Source organism: Chiroxiphia lanceolata, chromosome Z, assembly GCF_009829145.1.
Source record: "Chiroxiphia lanceolata isolate bChiLan1 chromosome Z, bChiLan1.pri, whole genome shotgun sequence".
In the NCBI taxonomy this organism is placed as follows: domain Eukaryota; kingdom Metazoa; phylum Chordata; class Aves; order Passeriformes; family Pipridae; genus Chiroxiphia; species Chiroxiphia lanceolata.
Window position 1 is genome coordinate 68,913,144 of NC_045671.1, and position 18,627 is coordinate 68,931,770.

The following is an 18,627-nucleotide window of genomic DNA, read 5'->3' on the forward strand; positions in this document are numbered from 1 at the left end:
CTAGTGCTATTTATCACAATTAGTTTCTTGCTTGTGAGAACATGATCTGTTTTGGTGGGAGAGGGGTTGCTCCCACAACAGTGCAGGTAGGAGGCAAACAAGTGCAGAAATACAGCAGGGGAGTGAATGTGGACTGGTGGTTGTGTCTGTGCCGAGCTAAACCCAAGTGCAATAGAAGGAAGGCAAAAGAAAAGCTGAGTTCAGTTTTTATTAGGGAAATGGGCACTGCTTCCAACTTTTTCCTATCCTGTCCTAACCAACCAGTAGTCCCCTGAATGATCAGATGTAAGTGGTGATGCCAGTTCAAATGGTTTGTGACTAAGAAAGATGCATACAAATATTTTTTTGTTACAGAAAAGGTGATATTTCCACAGTTGTTCAGAGGACTGGAAAATTAAAAAGCCACATGGTCAAAACATGCAAGACCTTAACTGCTACAGATTTCTGACTGTGAAATCAATAGAGTCTTGCTGGCTCGTTTTTACAGCTCTCCATGTTGCTTATAGTGGCAATAAGAAAATCTCATTTGAAATAATGTAAAAACACCCCCCAGGAATGTGATCAAAGACAGTATTTTGAAGTATAGCCAAGCTAAAAAGCAATATTTCTATTAGCAAGGTGTCTAAACCTTTGTTGAAAGAGCATTGGAGAAAAAACAGTGAAGTAATTTTGTTGATGATTTTATCTAGTAATTTGATGGTGATCTGGACCATCGGTCATGTGCTAAACCTCGGGCATAATTAGTACTCGATACAGACCAAAATGACAGATTTTTAAATTTTTAAATTTTCAGATTTAAATGTTCTACATTGTTTTGTATTCAATCAGTGTGGCAATAACACAATTCAGCATCACACCACGAAAACACACATTCATCCCTTAATTTTCATTGTAGCCCAACAGACTGCTTGTTTCCCTTCGCTTTGTTAGTTGTATGATTTTTATTTTAAAATGACTTTCCAAAATAGGAGTTGCTCTCTTTTGAAATTCTGTGTTTGAACACAATGATTTATAAATGTGCTTCCTTATTATTTTTACATTTTTGGGTTTAGTGATGTGTTTTAGAAAATGTTACAGGATGAAATTGCTCATGAGAACAGAGGAAAAAATTGCGCATGCGTGAAAAAGTACATAGCTTTAACTTTTTCTGTTCATGACTTTCTAAATAGTTTCTTCTGTTGGCTGCTGTTTTGCTTTATACTAATGTCATCTCTGTTTCTTGGCATGGGCTTCTGCTCAAGGCTATTGTGAGTATGGCTTTCTATTTACTTAACACTACTTTCAGTTCATAGACATTTATTGGGTTTATTTTTTTGGAAAGATACTCACCGTGTATGAAGTGAGTTTAAAATTTAAAATTTTCCTCAAAGCTTTTATTTAAAGAGCTTATCTAAATGTGATTTAACCAGAAAGTGGAACACTGTAAGTTGTATGGTAATTTTTATGTGTCTGTAATCAGTAAAGTTAAGAAACAGAAAAAACTTAGAATTTCTGCTATACTTCAGTCAGAAATACTCTACTCCTTCTGGTTTCTATGGGGATGGGAATTTACTTCAACTAATTTGCTACATGTCTTCATGCAAATTGCAGTGCAATGTTGGTAGGACAGCTCTTCTTACAAATTTTGCTGCACTTCTCAATTTCAGGTTAATTTACCAAGTCTGATTACTAAAGAACTGAACAAATTAAAACAGCTGAAATAGAATTTTGTCATTTATGGATCTTGCTTTTACTGATCTAGTTCCTGGGGAAATATTAGTAAAGTTCTAAAGCATTCTAATTTTGCTGAAGTCACACAGTTGTGGAGAGAAAGTTTACTACCACAGAGGGTCCTTTATAGTTGTGATCTAAAACTGAAGTAAAAAAGTTGTATTTTGATTAGAATGTCAAAATTACATGTTTTAAAATAATTTTAAAGTTATGCTAAAGCTTCACAATATATTAAAATAAAATGTTTAACTTTCTGTTTTAGTCAATTCTTCTGAAAAAGAAACTTGAAGAACATCTGTAAGTATTTCTGTTTGCCTATTTTGTTTGCAATTTGAAATGGTGTGTTTCCCCCATGGTAAGGAAGGCAGACAGTCATTAATCCTGGATCTGGAAAATATACAGCTGAGAGAAATTAGGTAACACAGGAATGTTTGGGAATCTGCTGTTCAGATTCTATTTTTATTTCATAGAAAACCATTGTGAAAGCAATAAGAGCGATGAAAAAACCATCATTTTGTGTTTGTTAGAAAACTTTACTTAACATTGTGTAAATCTTTGCTCTGAAGGACTAAGTAATTTTGTTCTAAGGAAAGCATGTTATATATAAACAAAATTAATTTGTTTACTCTTTAGTATGTATTATGGCACAAAAGGTAGTACTTCAGGGAGTCCTATCATTTTGTTGCACTATTTTTGCACATCTTTTACTTGCCTAAAATGCAAAGAGATGTTTGCTTTTTGACTGGCTTGCAGAAAAAAGTTTCTGTTGCCTTTGGGTTTAGCCATTCTTTCTCAGTGTAATCTCCCTTATCAGTATTCATTTTAGGCACTCACTGTACAACTAACTCTTAAGTTCTAACTTAAAGAAACTGTTTGCTGTTGCAGTTCTCCATACACCATGATATTTTTCATCTTACTTAACAAATATTTTCACAGTCACATTGTCACTTGTCCTCGTGCCCTACAGCAAAAAAATCAATCATGCTCTCAGAAATGTATCACTCTCTGAGGATTTTCTGTACTGCTTAATGGTCATTCAAGCACAGTAATAATATTGGGAAAACAATATGTGCTTTTGTGGTTTGTAACAGTGAGAAGCTCCATGAAGCCAACAATGAGCTACAGAAAAAACGAGCTATTATTGAAGATTTGGAACCAAGATGCAATAACAGTTGTGAGTTACCTGTGCAGTCCATTTCTGTTCTTTGTAAAGTATTTCATGTGCAAGGTCTTTAATTTTAATACCTAAGGGAGGTGTCAGGTAAGCAAAATGTACGTTTTTAGTGGAAGTGACATATATGTTGTTAATTTCTCTGAAAACTGTGGTGACCAAAAAGATGGTTCTAACACTTGACATACATGGGATAAAATTTTAGAGACCACAGTAGTAAGAAATCATAGAATCACAGAACGTTAAGGGATTGGAGGACCTTAGAGATCATCTAGTCCTGACCCCCAGTGACAATGGTCATAGAAGTATCAGGTCACTGTCATAACTGCCACTGAACTTCAGATGTTCAGAACTGTCATGTCTCATAAGACCCTAATTTAGAAGATCCTTTCTACTATCACGAGGTTATTTTTACTTTCAATATATATTCCTTCAGTGTGTTTTCAAAAATATGTTGAGAGAGCTATATATATAATATTATTCAGATGATATCCAGCATCCAGAGTCTAGTTGGGTTTTAGAACCTTACTGCTACATGTTTTCCAGAGAAGTAATGTAGGAGGTAGTTTGGTTTTTTTTTCCCGGGACTATTTATAATAGAACAAGGTAAAAGATTGTAACCGATGGCAGTTTTTCTGATTTGTAGTAAAATGATTTCATTCATAACCAGGTGGTGGAAAAAAAACAGAAAAAAATACAGTTTTCTGAGATCTGAAAAGTTGTATAAAGATGTAAAAGTAATAGTGGCTCGACATACTCTTATACCAATGCAGGAAAAAGCTGTGCAATGAAATTGTCCTACTGGTCTCCATTGCTGCTTAAGAAAATGTGAGGGGAAAATTATATTTAGTGTATTCATGTCATGTTTCTAATAAACTGTGTCCAGTGTTACAGTTTAGCAGATTTAAGCAAGAGTTGTGCCTGGTAAGAATTATTCCTCTTACAAAATAGGAAAAATCATATTTGTCTGTATTACATGCCAAGATATTATAGAAGCTGTAAGTCGTTAGTAAACTAGTTTTCTAAGTGTGTTCAGTAAAGTGATTTATTTATTGTTCCATTTCTCTTTATTTTTCATAATTTCAAAAAGCAAAATTTGTGTAAAAAAAGCTGTCTTATGAGATTATATGGGACTACACATTTGTAGTGTGTTTCTGAGCTGTTCAATAATTGTGATATCTGCTAAATCAGGTTCCTTATGTCAGCTTCTCTTAACTGAAATATATCTTAGCTGTGTCTTAAATGTCTGTTGTAAAACATTAAAATATGCATAATATAATGATGATATTTTCCAATGTGTCCCTCTCCTGACATAAAGCACTTAAAATTGAAGAACTACAAGAAGCTTTACGGAAGAAGGAGGAGGAAATGAAACAGATGGAAGAACGATACAAAAAGTATTTGGAAAAGGCCAAAAGTGTAAGTTGATGTGTTTCATGTTAATGATCCCGCTCTGATACACTGCATTCCATGTGCACTCTGTGGGAATAAAGATAAAGGAGTTATCTGTATACACACAAGTAAAAGAGAAGGAAGGTCCAGTGAGTTCTTTGTATCTTCTTATTGTTACGGTACCTGATATGGATTAATTCTGCAGAAGATTTTACCCCATTTTTGTGACTCTTTTATTGATGCTTTTTCCAAGTAAAGTGATCTTTTTAACTGTACCACCTTTTCATAGCTGTTACATTCCACTGATGATGTTCAGCATTCCCTTTGCCTTTATTGTCTAATGTACGCTTCTGTTGAGAAGGTGACTAATATTTAAGTATGATATTGAGGCTGTGGGTACACTACCAGCTTTGAAATTACAATATTGTGTTCTTAAACATAGTCACATTCCTTCTCTTACTATACTTTGATATTGTATTTGAGTTTCTCAAAAGCATATCAGTGTCTTTGTTCATCTGACCATGGTGTAGTATGATTTGCATTGGATACATGTCATTACATTGGAATCTGCATTTAGCAAAATTTAATCATGTCTTCCTTTACTTCTGTGTAGTTTCCTGAATGACTTCTTGTGAGATGTTTCAAAAGTCTTCAGGAAATCTAAACAAATAATTTTTTTCAATTTTAACTTTTTGTAATCTTTTTGTCAAAAAAAAATTTTTTTTTTTTCCATTTCTTATTGTTGTTATTGTTGGTTTCTGGTGGGGTTTTTTTGTGAAGATCAGTAGAGTCATTATACTCTTCCACTATACAAAGTGCATTCAGGTCTAACATGTATTTTCTTAGAAAAATAACATGCTTTTATAGAATCATAGAATCATTAAGGTTGGAAAAGGCCTCCAAGATCACAGAGTCCATCCTTTGACTCATCACCACCTTGTCAACTAGACCATGGCACCAAGTGCCACGTCCAGTTGTTTCTTGAACACTTCCAGGGATGGTGACTCCACCACCTCCCTGGGCAGTCTGTTCCAATGTTTAACAACTCTTTCCATGAAGAAATTCCTCAGATGCTCTAATGCATCGTGGTTAATGAGAGAAGTAGATGTGTTTTAAGTCACTTTTTTTGTTTCTTAGCCTGACTTAAAAGGTCCTTAATCCTTAACAAGATTGCTTTTTCAGGATTTAATGAAAGACAAACTGGTTTTCTTTTACAGGTCATCCGCACATTAGATCCTAAACAGAACCAGGGTGCTGCTCCTGAGATTCAGGCACTGAAAAATCAGTTGCAGGAGCGGGACAGAATGTTTCATTCTCTGGAGGTAGTAATCCTTGTGTTTTGTGGCAGACGATCATTGTTTTTTAGTTAGAGACTAACACTGTTATTATACCTTGGTTTTAAATCTATGCTTTTTTTATGTTTTGTAGAAAGAATATGAGAAAACAAAAAGTCAAAGAGAAATGGAGGAAAAATTTATCGTTAGTGCCTGGTACAATATGGTAAGAATCTCCCAAACTTTTTATTTGAAAAAAAGAAAAGAGGAAAGAAGATGTTAATATTAGTTGTTTATGGCTTGTTTATAACAGTATTCATTCACTGAGAGTAATTTTGGTTTGAAGGCATTTTCCAGCACACAAACACGGAAACAAATACTTTTTAGTAATTTTAAGCTATCACTGTATAAGAGTATGTTCCTGTGATAACCTTGGGGTAAATTACAAACCAACATGCTTGTAATTTTCAAGTTTTAAAATCAGAAATGGCTCAGATCAGTGTTCTGTAATCCCAGACCTTCAATTACACAAAATTACAGTGCTCAAATTTACTTTCTTCTTTGGTTCTTCGCTGTTTTTAATGAAGGGGCACTATCAAAGCAGTTCAGCTTACTTGCTGCAGTAAGTGCTCTGAAAAATGACCCCTTTAACTTCAGAGCAAATTTAGCCACATACAGATGCTGAGGACAGCAGCTAGACCCTCACCTAAATTATTCAAACAGTAAATTTGAATAGAAGAGGTGACCTGTGCAGCCCTACAGCTTTTGCTAGGCCTGTATGCTGGGAGAGTTGTCACCTTCATCAAATGTGTTCAAGACTTCCCTTTGGCATACTTGTTGCATTGAAACTGTTCTTCATATAGAAAGACTCCTTGACCTGTGTAACTTCTGTATTCCCTCAGAAGAGTTTCCTTCTTGCTGTTCTGCATCTTTGTTATGTCCATGAATGGCAAGCCCAAAAGCAGAGTGCTTGAATTGTTTACATACTTGAAGGCATGTTCAGGTGACTAGTGTCCTTGACCAGTTTTATAACCTTAGTCCCACTGACAAGCAGGAGACAAGCCTGAGCTAAGACCTGCAGTTCAGTGACCTGTCATGAACACTGAGATGATCTCTGATAGCTTTGTCTGTGTCAAGCCTTTAATTAGCCTCTGCTTTTATACACAACTGCACAAGCCATCACAGCTTTCCTGCTTGCATTTATGCCTCATGAAAACACACTCTCTCTCAAGATGTGCTCCTGACATATGAGCTGGTATTTTCAAAGGGGACCATGATACCTAAACTATTTTCAGAGGAAAAGTACTTTTCTAGCTCAACATGCTAAACAAGCTGGGGATAAGGGGGAGGAGCCCTTTTGAAAAGAATTGTCTGGTTACCGTGAGTTTATGTGGAGAACCATATCTTGAGATCTTAGACAATTGCTCTAAACTTGGACAGCAATTGGGGTGGGGAGGGGGAAGAACTCCACAGTAAGTGTTAAGGGAGAATATGTTACCTTTATTCTTGACAATGTGGTGCTTTGTGTATGGAATTCAAGGTGGTCAGGGTTGGTGAAGAAGGAGATAATAAACAAAATGCAAATGATTAAAGTTGTTCAGTGTTATGTGTTGGTATTCACTGAGAAGTTTCTCTTTGTCCATAGGGGATGACTCTGCACAAAAAAGCAGCAGAAGATAGACTGGCTAGTACAGGCTCAGGACAGTCCTTCCTGGCTAGACAAAGGCAAGCCACGAGCACAAGGAGATCTTACCCTGGTCATGTTCAGCCAGCAACAGCAAGGTAGAGAAGCCTTGCCCTTAGAAAGAAAACTGCCCTGTGATCCAGGCCACTTCTGTTGCAAGTGACAACATTCAAGGAAAATAAACCAGCATCCTTTCTCTTTCTCCCTTGTTACTGCTATTATTTTACAGTTCAGGAAAGGGTTTTCTTATGGTTTCTCATTGTTCTGTAATGCCCTTTGCTTATATTTTTGAAGTCCATTTCTCTCTCTCTCTCTCTCTCTGCATTTTTTGAATGTGCCAAAATTTTAAAACCATCTAGAGGAGTGCTGTATATAATAACAGTCTTATTTGTATGAAGCGTGGTCTCTTATGAAAAGCCTCATGTGGACCATGTAACAATGTAAATTTCTTGTCACAGTTGGTACTTTTGTGCCATAAGGGTTGCTATGCTTTATATAAGACTGTTCTTGTTCAAAGGGAATTAGGCTTTTTATTTCATGTGCTAACCTGTTGCTTCAGAAAAATGCTGAAATCTCATTACAGAAATGCAAAATTAGAATATAATGTTATTGTGAAATATATTTCCTGCTACAAAACTTACCAATGCAAAAAAGAATGATTTTTTTTTTTTTTTTTAAATCTCCTACATGCAAAGTTTGTTCTTATTCTTGCCATTTGATAGGGAAGCAGGATGATTTTTTTCAGGTTTTTCTTTATCAACTGGTGTTACCTCTTTTGCTCGTAGAGATGAATATTTTCAAATGGTTTGTTCCACTCTTCTTGGTCAAGTGTCACTTAAATACATATTCTAAAAAAGTGGAGAAATATTTAGAATGCTCTAATACGCTACTGCATCATCCATTTAAAAAGGACATTTATTTTAAATTTTATAATTATGGATGAGCAACACATAATGGATCAAGACCCCAATTAATATTGTTAATGTAGTCCAGTTGTCATCCCCTACTAAAATATTTGCTTTTAATATATTGATTCTGGGGATAATTGTATCAGTTGCCTTACTAATGGTACCAGTGCCTTCAGGTGAGTTTGTTGCTGACTTTGTTGGAAACTGGCTGTGATTTGTTGTACTGCCTTTTGAGTATGTAGCTCCTTAATTGTTGTAGTACCTGCGTGCTCATCAGTGGGGTGGATGGAGGTTCCTCCTATTTAGGTTCTGTTCCTACCAAGTTGTGCTTTTTCTCCCAACTAATTCTCTGCATTCCCTATCACTTTTGTTGAAGAATTTTTGGACACAGAGAACCTGAATATTGGTTGAAACTTCCATATACATATATCTTGTTGTAATTTAGTTTTAAATAGTTTTCATTTAGAGACTGTTTGGACCCTGATGCACATGCAGTTGGTTTATAAATTTATTCTTTTACCTTATTTTAGTGCCCTCCCAAGTGAAGACATTTTGTTATAAATCCCTTTAGAGAAAATACATAGTAGCATTTATTAATCATCTGAATGTCTATGTTAATTCACAAGTTGGGTAGAATGAGCAAAGGATAATTAAAACAAGTACACCTAGATTAAAGGGTAATAAACAGATGAATGACATGTTTAGGTACTGCTGTTTTATTCTCAAGTACATGATCTGTTGTAGTCTAGGCTAAGAAATACATTCAGTATGTGTCTGAAAATAATTTTCAGTTCTGGTTATCCACCCCCCCGCCCCGAAAACAGATACTGAATTCTATGGATTGAATGTAGCTTTACTCCTCACATTTGGAAAAAGACGGTTTTCTGAAAGTTCTCTTTACTTATCCAGGGTATGACAGGTCTGGGCTGTGGTTGCAAGGATTAGGTAAGACATTGCAAAGTTTCTTGTGTGCAGGAAGGTAACAATGTGAAGGAAGTTGAGGACAATTTCTGTAGCTCAGTGAGGTGATACTCATTTTGCTGTCTCTTAATGAGATACAGAATGCTGTGTGTGTTATCTGGCAAGATGACTACAGTTTGTGTGGGACATCTTTCATTGATCTTGTTGTGAAATGTATTCTAGTAATTTGAAGAACTGTTTGCAGCATGCTGTGTGTGAACAGGAGCAAGTAAGATCAGTTGATGTTCTTGTTTGAGATTACAGCATTTTATATCAGAGAAAGAACCTAAGAATATCTAAAGCTTCCTTTTTATTTTAATCTGTCTGGCTTTTTCTCTTACTAAACTGCCAAAGGCTATTTGTGAAAGAAAGGAATGTGACCTTAACGGGAAGCTTTATCTCTTAATTTTGTGTCAAAATTTAATTCCCTATTGCTGTTAATCAGGCACAGGTCTAAAATAACTAGGACACGGTCTGCAAACTAGAATACAACTAGTTGCTTTTATTTTGTTAACACTTGTTTTACCATTTTGCCTCCAAAGTTTGGATGATTAGTTAGGAGATGAACAAATGCTGGTTAGAGGCCTTGTCTTTTGCTTTTACTTTCCAATCTCTCATGGCTTCTTTTGCTTCTTGGTGGTTTTTGGCTTTTCTCTTCTGCTTTGTGATTCTGTCTTTCCTTTTTCCTCAAGATAAGACACTGAAGTGTTTTCTGTAGTTCCCTTCAAGCATATATGGCATCATTATGTAGCATCAAAGAGCAAAACAAGACTAATATTGAATCTAAACTTTCCTGTTGCCCACAGTGATTGTTGGGCAAGTGAACAATCATTATATCTTTTGAGAATTTACAAACCTGCAGAAATTCTGGTATTTCCCAGAATTTTTGTTGAATATAAAACCCTAAAAATGTACTACACTCTTACAGAAATATACTTGATTGCTGTCCAGTTCTAGTAAGTCATTTGTTCTGCATTAAGGAATTTAATTCTTTAGCATTTTAATTCTGTTACTTGCTGCATACATCCATTGTTAATCTTTGGGTGTGGATGAATGCAAGTGGTAAACATCATTAAACCTCCTCTTTCACAAGAACAGCTTCTTTATTTGAAGGGTTCAAGCTTCATTATTTTCCTTGCTTGTTATGTAGCTTTGGAAGTAGTGTGGTGTTAAGAAAAAGAAGAAGCTCAGAGTGTAACTCCAGGGAATAAACACATATATAGGTGAGCCACCAGTGAATGTTCTTTATTTGTCTTATCTTCAGTAATAAAAGAATATAAGCAATAAACCCAAGCTATAAAACAGAATTCTCTCATTACGTTGGATAGTTCTAGGAAGTTTTTAGGGATACTTTTTTCCTGAGGCAATAAAGATTGTTTACATCAAAATTGTAGTGGTAATTGCTAAAGCAATGCTATATCCTGTCCTGATACACTACAGAAAAAAAACAAACCTACAACTGAGCTTGAAGAGAAAAGGTTCTCTAGGGCAGTGATGAAACAGCTGAGGAGTTCATGAGAGGACTTTGCTGAGCACTGTGCTGAGGGTCTGCCCAGAATAATCTTTCTGACAGATTTTAGTTAATGCCAGTAAAAGTTAAACAGATAAATGGACGAATATTTTCATTGTTCAGAGCTGAAGCTTAGTTTCTGACCTTAAAGAATGTCTGTGCAGTCCAGTTTGTATACTTCTGTGGGGAGTTAAGTTGTTAGCGTATCCGATCAGGCATTACAGAAAAAAAATACTCAAGTTCCTTTTCTTGATAGCAACTCATAGCCACTTGGATCATGACACATATTTTCTAAGTGCTAGGAAAACTGAAGTAATCTAATTTAAAGGTTGTGTGTTCTACCCACAGTGCAAAGAAAAATAAATGTCTGGAGCACACGGCTTTACACATTGCAAAATGAAATAAATATGTAATGGCTACAGGATGCCTTTCATTCTGTCTTTGAAAAATAAGCAAATGCTAGTCTTGTCCTGTTCCAGTGTCACCCGAGTTAGCAGTAATGCTTCTGCAAGTTTTCTGTGGCTTTCTGTTCTGTAAGGGGCACTGGCAATTTTATATTCATTGTGTATGAAAGAATTGACAGTGAATATTCCTATTACTGCTTTATGATGACCTTAAATAGTAAGTGGTATGTGCAAGCTGTCAAGAAAATTTAAAAGGATTTGGCAATTTTAAAGTCCTTGGTATTTTGGCATATGCAGGTAGCTCTTCTTTTTCCTCGGTTCTCTAGTATATTAGACTATACACTTAAAAACATGTAATCATCCTTTCATGGATGATTTTTAGGGGTTTAATTGTCCTAATGTGTTGACATTTTTTTGTAGATTTGGTAGTTGGAAAACATTTTGGTGTCACCGTTTGATTTCCTTCCTGTTAGTGATTTGGAGGAAGACTGTCCTGAATGTGGCTTCTTTTCTTTTTATTATGAAGCAATTTTACTTATTGTATAGGGATTTTTTTTTTTTTTGTTCTTGACCAACATTTTGACTTCTTGCAAGGATTGATGAGGGAGGTATTTTTGCACTCAAAGTCAGCTATGCAGTACTGACTTCTTATGGGTTTTTGCACACGTGTTTTAGGTAGAATGTGGACTCTGTGCTTTGCATTAATATTGTGTGAATAGCTTCAATATCTCCAAACCAATTTTAGCAAATTTTGCAGGTGTTTTCCTCAACTGTTATTGCATAAATAAATAACTAAAAAAGTTTACTATGTCAGAATATACTTTCAAGTCATGGGGTTGTTTTTTTTTTTTGGAGCAGCTGTGAGACTTTAGGTAGGATCCCAGCCATGCCTTCAGTTTGTCACTTTTAAGGAATCAAAAACATATCTTGGCATGAATTATGTGCATTGCCTTACTCCTGTGATCTTTCTTCCCTCTGGAAGTCTGGAAAAGTAGCAGAAGCTTGTCAGTGACCCTGCAGGCTATTACTGAAAATAAGGTGTGATTTTTTTCAGTTTGAAAATGGAGGAAACAGATGCAAGCAACTGTTCAGTACAAAAATGGGAAGAGCAGTGTATCTTTCACCATTTTGCATTTTGGTGTTAATTTTAAAAGTAATGAGAAAGAACCTTTGCTTTTTGAGCTAGATTTTTCTCTTTTTTTAAAAATTAATTTTTAATTTTAACTGATTATTTAATTTTAATTGATTAATTTTAACTGATTACTTAATCAGAGCAGAAACTGTCATTGCCAGCCAGAGCAACCTCAGACTTCTTGCATCTGGTACAGTGAAACCCTGGAAATTCTGACTCTGCTGCCGGCTCCACTGTACCATTTGGAATTGTTGAGGACTTAGCTTTGTCCTCTGTTTTATCTTGACTTTATTTTTGTTGATTCATTAAAATATTGGGACATAAAGTTCATTTTTAAAATGTATCAGCTCATTGAATTAGGTAATGAATGAGTGTTGATTGAGGGGCTTTAGAAAACTTGACAAATCCCGTGGGGCAGCGATATAGCCAAGCCAGTTTTCCAGACAGATTTTCCTGGTGTCAGATTATAGTCAGTGGATCAGTAGGAACTCATACTAACTGCTACAGCTGAAGTCCTCATCTATTAGTTGCTGGGGGATGGTGTTGGTGTCAACTTCACTGAGGCCCAGACTGTAGCCTTCACCTTTGGGCCTTGCCAAGGTAGTGAAGGACTATCTTGAAATATATCTCTGTATTGGTTGGCTCTGGTGGCAAATCAGGAATTTCCTCTGCTGGTGTTTGCTGTGTGTGTAAAGTCATTTGGAAAATTAAATATCCTTCCATCCCCTTTGCACTGTGTGCCAGTTCCAGACTGGAAGCAGATTCCACTTGTCGGATAAAAATTTCCTGCTCCTGTTCTGCTGACTTGGATCTCAGAGACTGATCCATACAACATGAAAAATATTGTTAGTAGAGGGAAATCTAGGACAATTGGGAAGCCTCTCCTTTCTGGTGGTGACTTTATTCATTGTTTTGCACTGGAGAGGTCCTAATGCAAAGGGCTGAAGTTAGAATAGCATATTTCAGAAGTCGTTACAAAAGCAGTCATTTGCCAACACTTTGAGGAACTGTTAACCTACCATAGCATGGCACAAACCAGAAACACTGCAAAACCAAGGGTTTCCCCAGGTAAACAACAGTTTGTTATCCAAAAGGAACTTGAATCCCCAATGATTATACCTGCCTTAAAGGCCAGTTGTTCTGTTGCCCTGCTCATGTTGTTAGACTGATCATGAAAGTGAGCAGGATTTTAATACCAAATGGTGTAATATTTATGGGGCTATAAAATATTTGTAATGAGACCATCAGATTTTTTATTTGGATTTGAATATAACATCAGTTATGTAATTTGAAATTTTGTAAAGCAAGAGATTATTATTTTCAGTCACCAAAGGTTAGTAAGCCAGAGAGTAAACTGATTTCCTGGAACCATCAGTGGTTTTGAGAGAGATTTTAAAGGTTTTATTTAGAAGTATAGGTAAAGTTTGGGAATAGCTATAAGGATTACATTATAAAGCCACAATTTTAAAAATTTGTAGTCTGCTTTCTATTCTCTCTGTCATTCCTCCACAGACACACATCATCTGCTGTATAAACTCTCTCTTTCTGAAGATGCTGGAGATGCAGTGACAGGTTATGCTCAGTGGATTTACCCTCACATCTTGCATCTCTCTTGTCTTCTGAAGTGTTGCTGCCTCGACAGGTAGCTTTAAAATAGAGAGAAAGAAGTTGACAGCCAACTTTTTTTTTAGAACGAGATTAGAATTTTTAGTCAGGAAAGGGCACTGACAGATGAGTTTTTTACATCCTTGAAAGATAATACGGTGTCCTGAGTTTACAAGACCTCTCAAAAATACTATTTACTCAAAGAGAAACCTCCAGTGTCACTTCCTGTGTGCAACAGGACACTTGAAGTGCTACTAAATAGTAAGTCTAAACTAAATAATAGCCAGGTGAGACTAAAGGAGTAGATTATATTCATTTATGCACAATAGAATAGGTACCTGCTTACGTAGCTTGAACTTATAATTTTTTTATAGAACAACTACAGTGATCTTCATATTATTAATCCTGAACTCTGTAACTTTATGCACCCAAGCAGTGCCAAGCAAGCTTAACAGACTGATTGCTCAAAATACACCCTCAAGGTCTGCTTTGAATGTGTTAAATTTTTTATTCCATTTGATACATGTTTCTGTGTTTCTGTTTGTTTTTCGTCTAGTTAGTATTCTGGGTGGATGAATGAGAAGGGAAAAAAGAGGGATACACAAGCTGCAGGACTTGTAGCAGCTTTGTCATAAATATTCTTTCTTCTCTATTTAACCTGGACTTTCCCATCACAAGAAGCATTCTTAGAATCATTTATGACCAGTGCAATACAAGGGAGAAGGAACTGAGGAGAGAAACGGGCTCTGACTTCAGTCTGGTGAAGCCAGTTTGCTCTTTGCAATGCAAAGACCCAAATGCCCATTTAGTGCTGTGCCAATGCTGTGTAGGGACATCTGTGCCCTGGGGAAGCTGAAAGCACCGTGGCTGTGTCAGTAAAGCACTCCATTCTGGTCACAATGCCCAAGAAAGAGGGTGCATCAGTAAGGATGGAGAAATATGTCAGCCTCTCCAGTTCTCTTCTGAACTTAGATTCACTTCTGCAGCATTGTGATGTGCTCTTTGGACTGCTCAGTGGCTCCTACTCAGCTTTACTTTAACAAGAGTACATATCATTTTCTTGCAATTCCAACCTGTATTTACCTGCAGTAAACAGAACTTGCCAATGCAGCACAGCAGTGATGCTGAGTTGTAGCCTCATGCACCAGATGAGCTCTGATGAAACATAAATGCCTGAAGTCTTCAGTGGTGCTCAGAGCTGGAAGACCTAGACAGTCATTGTGACCCTGATTGTCTTTTCATACGTAACCACATGCAGTGTTGGACAGGCACCTTTCACTTTATATTGCTTTGGTTCTTTAACTGTTGTACTCACAGACAGCAGGAATGCCTGAGACTTTCTCATTGCTGTGTAAACCTAGTTTCCATAGCTGTAGTAGCTGAGAATGGTGCCCTGAAGGACTTTACTCAGAAGTGTTTAAATTTGTCTGAATTACAGCTAAATTTAGATATTGCTCAAGGCTGTTTTGTTGCTTTTTCCAGTTATTGGCCTGTAACCTTCCTGTTAATTTGAAGAGTTGCTCTGGCAAAAATGTTTTCCCATGAATTTGCACCACTCTTAAGACAGCCTTACTAAACTGCTCTGAAAAATACCTGTTCTATTCTCTGTTGTGTTTTTTTTTTCAACAGTAATATGTTATCTGCTTTTTAACTTTCTTCTTTATTCTTTTATTTGCAGTGATGTGGTTGCATGACCTGCAGCATTATTATAACAGGGACTGTTCAGTGCATGACTTGCTTTTCTGTCCAGACTGCATAACCAAAACTTAACCAGTTCTACACTTAAGACTCATGGCCATCCGATTTCAAAGGGGGATCTACTTGCAGAGAAGCTTACCATCCTGGGGAGTGGCTTTCCCATTTCCCGCTTCCATTTACTCTTTCTCTTCACAAAAAGTCTCCTATGAGGCTAGAAGAGAGGAAATCCAGTATTCACAACTCAACAGGAGGCATTCTGCAAACTGACAGAGCACTGTCAGCTCTCCATCTTATTTCCGCCTGTCCACTTTATTTAATTCTGATTAACAGTATTAACACACAGACTTCCTGCAACATTTTCATATACTGAACTATAAAAATCTAGTCTTAATGAGTTCCTAAAAAGGCCTTTTTGGTTACTGTTAAAATTTCAAAGCACCTGCACCCTTAAAGGATCCACTTTGAATCTTTAAATAAATAAAGTAAAGCGAAGGAGGTGTTTTACCAGGAGAAATGACTAATGAGCTGCTGCTTGGCGATCCCATCTTCCTTAGAAAACCAAGCAAGTTTCATCTGATAATCTCCGAGCCAGTCAAACTACCGGGTGGTATTTTGTTCACAGGCACTGCCTGCTTCCTTAATATGTATATACACAGTAGTTTGTGGCTGTTGTATTTTTCTCTCTACATTGAGCTGTATTGTTCGTTTATATCAGAAACTTTTTTTTTTTTTTCCAATCTGTGTACAATTGTTAAAACAATCTGAGGAAAGAACATGAATGGAGATAAGTATGAAAGTCGTCTACACTTTCATATTATGCAGACTGTCCTTGCCAGTTTATAATTTGGGTCGTTTGTCTTTCACCTGTACTGGTTTTTTTTCCTTTCCTTTTTTTTTTTTTCTCCTGTCACAGTCTTAGCTATTTAATTTCCAATTGCACTAGCTTGGCTTTTCTTTGTATTATGAAGTTTAGCTATAAGATTTGCCATATGTAGACAGTGTAACTCAAAATGCTTTGTACTGCCTATATTAATTTAAAAAGCTGCTTATTTAATATTCTTAAAGATCTGCACATTTGTACTACTGTATCTTTGTTTTGTATTGGACATCCAGTACTGGCAAGATTCAGAAGACGAGGGAGTGCTGTAGTGTTGTAAGTTAAGAGGTTTATTGTATAGAAGTTAGTACATAACAAACAGGGAAAGGGGCTTTCAAGCCGTAGGACTTGCTGGAACATCTGAAAAGAGTCTGAATGCTGAGAACGTTAAGTCCAGTTCTAGGGAAACCCCATTCTTGTTCACCTGGATCTTACTCTGCAGTAACACAAGCACGATATGTACTCTGCTGCCTCCAGGAATGGTTTTGCTTATTTAGGCGGTAGCAGAACCACCAGCCCTGTTTTCCAGGCTGAAGAAGTGTTGTGTCCACTCATCTCTGCAGTCCCTTCTGGTCACAAACTCAGTGCCTGCCCTCATCCCTGGCCTGTCAAACAGGGCTCTGGACAGAGCCACACCTTGTGTGCCGAGACAGCTGCCTGTGCTCAGTCCTCAGGGATCCTGATCCCACAGAGTCAGTGGGCTCGTGCAGGATGATGTGGAGGAAGGACAGACTGTGTGCCCCCTCAGAGGGGCTGTGGTCAGTGCTGCTTGGCAAAGGGAAGGGCAGGTAGGAATGGGCTCCGAGCAGACCAGGCAGGACAGCGAAGGATAAGCATTAAGATCCCAGTGAGAACTGTGTGGTGTTTTCCCTTCTGAATGCCATACCTGACAGGTGAGCCTGTGGCTACCAGGTGCTCTGGCTGGCAGCTGTCCGTAAAGACTTCAGATGGGGATATGTCTTTCCTGGTCCACCAGGGCCAGGGACAGTGAAGTCTGACGTGACCTGCAGCCAGGATCTGGGGTCTGGTGATAACGAGTCAGCTATTCCTACAGCAGAGGCAGCAGCATTTCATCAGACTGAGTCAGCAGATTTGTGTCTTTCCAGGTCCTAGCCATTGATCCCTTGTTATGTGTCAGGGCAAGCATTACTAGTAAAACTTCTTTTAGTTGGGTGTTAAAGGCATGGTATGTTTTTCATTTGCAAGTGCTGCTCCGGCTGGGACCACACCCTGCCCCAAGCCAGGCTGGGTGCAGGATCCCTGAAATCAGGGCTCTGTGCTGGGCGGGAGGGGATGCTTTTTTTTGTGCACCCGCCTGCACAGGTGTCCCAGTGTGAAGCCGAGCAGTACCTCATTTCTCCAAGTGGTCTGTGCAGATTAGAGACTAAATATCAGTTGTTCTTGAGCCTTGATGACATTTGTATGTAAGTGTGTTTAGCTTGACAAAAGTTGTTTGAGTTTACTAATGCAACAGAGAGATGTCAGGTGAAGCCAGTAACTTTCAGCAAGGAGCTGGCTACTTTAATTAGATTAGCCTGGCATCTCTGTCATGAAGTGGTTGCAAGCTCTCAACTCAGAGGTGATCTCCAGCATGTCTCTGATTACTAACTTCATTTGTGCTGCATAGAAAACTCTCTTACCTTCTTAATAGCGGCTTGTTTGACAGTCCTGAATTAAATGTTGACCAATTATCAAAGTAACTGTTTGTGAAGTTGCCAGTGATATATTTTCTGTAAAAAAATGGATTCGTAGAGTGTCAAAACATTAATTTCCCATTTGAGTTCATCAACAAATTGTGTAACTACCAGATTGTCATGGTAGCAGTATTAATATACATACCTGTATATAGACAAAAAAAATACTCAGTAATGATAATTGGAATCAAAAGGTTTAATATTTTTTCCCAGTCAAATACACTAATGCTTCAAAGGTGATAGAAGAGTGTACAGTTGTTAAACAAGTTGTAAATAAACGCTTATATAAAATGTAAATGCTTATTTGTCCTTTATTTGGTACTTGGTTGTAAGCTGAGACCAGTGCCCAGTTTGTGTTAGAAGTTACTGGTTTGAGTGTGAAGTGCTGTTCTGCTGTGTGAGATGACGCCAGCTGGTGGTTAACAGGGACCCCAGTGGAGTGGGAATAACATGGATAAAACAAACCTTGCCCTCAATGCACTTAGAAGCAGGTACTACAGAACAGCTGGGGAAAAAAATTGGACTTTTTTACAAAGCACAGCTCTACCTGGGCAGCTCTGGTGTCAGCTCGTCTGAGTCTTACACAGAGGAGTGGCATCATGGAAATG

At 37.3% G+C, this 18,627-nt stretch overlaps 1 protein-coding gene across 6 annotated transcripts in view; it reads left to right on the forward strand.

The window, feature by feature from the left end:
* The window catches only part of HOOK3 (hook microtubule tethering protein 3), an 80,117-nt gene extending 61,801 nt beyond the window's left edge, over nt 1-18,316 (forward strand). For 3 of the 6 annotated variants that reach the window (XM_032674688.1, XM_032674693.1, XM_032674694.1), the window contains 8 exons: nt 1,170-1,247; nt 1,973-2,007; nt 2,802-2,884; nt 4,200-4,300; nt 5,491-5,595; nt 5,702-5,773; nt 7,193-7,329; nt 15,429-18,316. In XM_032674688.1, coding sequence (XP_032530579.1) covers nt 1,170-1,247; nt 1,973-2,007; nt 2,802-2,884; nt 4,200-4,300; nt 5,491-5,595; nt 5,702-5,773; nt 7,193-7,329; nt 15,429-15,444 — 627 coding nt within the window. In that variant the 3' untranslated portion in view covers nt 15,445-18,316. Of the gene's footprint in view, nt 1-1,169; nt 1,248-1,972; nt 2,008-2,801; nt 2,885-4,199; nt 4,301-5,490; nt 5,596-5,701; nt 5,774-7,192 lie in introns of all 6 variants that reach the window. The other 3 variants (XM_032674689.1, XM_032674690.1, XM_032674692.1) reach the window with 3 other exon arrangements.
* The last annotated feature ends 311 nt before the right edge of the window (nt 18,317-18,627 follow it).